At 37.9% G+C, this 2,369-nt stretch overlaps 1 protein-coding gene across 9 annotated transcripts; it reads left to right on the top strand.

Moving 5' to 3' along the window:
• Positions 1-6: 6 nt before the first annotated feature.
• LOC123177207 (uncharacterized) lies at positions 7-1,998 on the top strand. Of its 9 annotated transcripts, none has more exons than XR_006488823.1 (6): positions 7-221; positions 316-506; positions 617-722; positions 1,205-1,300; positions 1,379-1,466; positions 1,650-1,998. XR_006488823.1 is itself a non-coding variant. In XM_044591085.1 (5 exons), exons 1-5 carry the CDS (start codon positions 485-487, stop codon positions 1,935-1,937), a joined length of 600 nt encoding a protein of 199 aa, XP_044447020.1. In that variant the 5' UTR covers positions 367-484; the 3' UTR covers positions 1,938-1,998. The 9 variants fall into 9 exon arrangements, 2 of the variants coding, with proteins under 2 accessions (XP_044447020.1, XP_044447022.1); XR_006488821.1 differs by having other exon boundaries at positions 316-516; positions 1,205-1,283; XR_006488822.1 differs by having other exon boundaries at positions 316-516; positions 1,205-1,283; positions 1,379-1,505.
• Positions 1,999-2,369: the final 371 nt, after the last annotated feature.

The following is a 2,369-nucleotide window of genomic DNA, read 5'->3' as shown; positions in this document are numbered from 1 at the left end:
TTGCATGGATATTCTTGGCAGCATTATACCATCTCCCTAGTTTTCAGTCAATGGGGTTGGATTTGATGATGAATCATTCCCTGCTCCTCGCTATTTATGTTTCCTCTCTAGTTTTCTTTATCATCTTCCGCGTCATATTTCTTGGACTCTGGTATTTGGGTCTTGTTTCTCGCATAGCAGAGAAACAGCAAGTGATGCTTACTATAATCCAAAATTGTGCAGTAAGTTTTTTTGCATACATTGATTCAGGTATTACGTTCATCTTCTTTAGATACTTCTGAATTTTCTAAGATTTGCATTTCTGTAACATCACAGGTGATAAGTACAGCTTGCTGCGTGTTCTACAGTCACTGTGGTAGCAGAACTCTTTCGAGGGACAAATCCATTGATCGTAGAACTGCTAACTGGGTTGCATTTTCTCTGTGGAGAAAGCAAAATGAGGACAATACACTGATTTCAAAGCTATTGCGTATGCATAAGTTTAATGACCAGATTTGCCCATCCTGGTTTGCTCCGGTTCGCTCTGCCAGTGATTACCCACCTTCTGTTCGTGCTTGCATATCTCTTCTGTTTATTTACTGTTCTATTTTTATCTTGGTATGTTTGCTCCAATTAGCTTCCAATGGATCCGAACACTCCAACATCATTTCACCTGTCTACTCTTTCTGGGCTATATTCATTGGACTTTGCATGGCTAATTATGTCGTGGAGTGGTCAACTGGGTATGTCTACTGCCTGAACACATTCATCTGGTAGATAAGATTTATTTTTTATGTATTATAAACAAGTCAACAGATTAGTTTGCATTCTGTCATCTTAAGAGGGAACTTATGATGATGAAAAGGAAATGCAATATGTTCGTCATGGTTTCATCTAAGCAGAACTATAATATGGTTTTCAACATCCATGGCCCCTTAATAATGTGCCAATGGTTGTTGGCGAGCCTTGGGAAAAATCTAAAAGGTGTTGCATTAAGTTTATTACCTATATGTCACATGAATATGCTTTAGTGAATAACATGGTGCGACTGAGTAAGATATCCTCAGGTCATTATTACTAGGGTACTGAAGAGTTGGACATGATGATGACCACTTTGTTTGTCTTTTTTCACATATTTGTCTAGCAGATAAGAAAATAGGCCAGAAAAAGATGCCCAATATAACTGACTCATTCATTCTCCTTGTTTCCTTGAATTGTTGTACAGATGGGCTCTAACTCATCCTTTACCAATTTCGGAGTATGAGAATCTGAAGAAACTGTTGAAATCTGATTTTGAGGACACGGTTCGTCAGTATTCTGCGTATGTTCTTGATTTTAAGCTCTTATTATCCACTTGATCTTGTAAAAATGGCTGACTATTTGTCGATATATTCTGCAGGACCTCAACAGATTTGCTTAAAACTGTTTTCAACCTCATGATATCAGTCACACTTTTTGTTGGTCGATTTGACATGCGTATGATGCAGGTACATGCCTGTGATTTAAAGGCTTGATTCCTCATTTTGGTCTAGTTTTTTGCTTCCTTGCAGTCTTTCCTTGTCTCAGAATACCCTTCTTCCTAGAATTTCAGTCTTGTGCTCTAAATTGCTTTCACTGGTTGAGCCTATTGTTCTGTTAAAACATTGATATTTCTTTTCTAACCCAACCAGGCTGCTATGAACAAAGGTCCAGACGAATCTAAGAGCGGCGACCTTTTATACGATCATCTTGATGGAAAAGACGAACTTTCATTTGACATCATTGCAGATGCCGGCGATTGTGGCAACTCTACATATGCCATAGCACCCTTACTTGCTCAACGTTCTTTAGTCGTAAAATCTGATGATTCCAGGCTTATATTTCCCGGTGGAGAACTACTACTTATTGGTGGAAACCTCGTGTATGCTGCATACTTTGATCGTTTACACCATTTGAAGTTTTCAGTTCATGTTTGCTGATTAATGACTAGTAAATGTTTTGCTTGTCATATGCTAATTTATGAGAAAAGTGATTCTACCATGCATGGGAGAGCCTTCCATCTTTGTTAGAGATTCGTGCACCAATGCCTTGAGTATTTAAACTTTTAAAGTCATCTGGCAACAAATGCTACTGCAAAGTACTCCCTCCGTCCCATAATATAAGAGCGTTTTTGACAACGCTCTTATATTATGAGACGGAGGGCGTACTATGCTAGGTGGATGCACTCCATTCCTCTCTCCCAACTACTAGTTCTCTCTCCTGCACACTAGTACATGTAATTTATTTTCATTCTTAAACTTCAAACAACCATATATTTTAAAATAAGTAGAGGATAAATCCGTGGATGATTTCTTTGAAACAAGGGCAATATTTAATATGTTTTAGCAATTTTGAATTTTGAGTTTTTGAAA

This window comes from Triticum aestivum, unplaced genomic scaffold (assembly GCF_018294505.1).
Source record: "Triticum aestivum cultivar Chinese Spring unplaced genomic scaffold, IWGSC CS RefSeq v2.1 scaffold19724, whole genome shotgun sequence".
Classification (NCBI taxonomy): domain Eukaryota; kingdom Viridiplantae; phylum Streptophyta; class Magnoliopsida; order Poales; family Poaceae; genus Triticum; species Triticum aestivum.
This window is presented reverse-complemented; position numbering and strand designations above follow the sequence as displayed.

Excerpts from the sequence above, each read along its gene's own strand:
- LOC123177207 (XM_044591085.1), top strand. The coding sequence starts at position 485 with ATGACCAGATTTGCCCATCCTG. Across the intron at positions 1,301-1,378 it reads ACGGTTCGTCAGTATTCTGC|GACCTCAACAGATTTGCTTA; the intron begins GTATGTTCTTGA and ends TATATTCTGCAG. Across the intron at positions 1,467-1,649 it reads TTGACATGCGTATGATGCAG|GCTGCTATGAACAAAGGTCC; the intron begins GTACATGCCTGT and ends TAACCCAACCAG.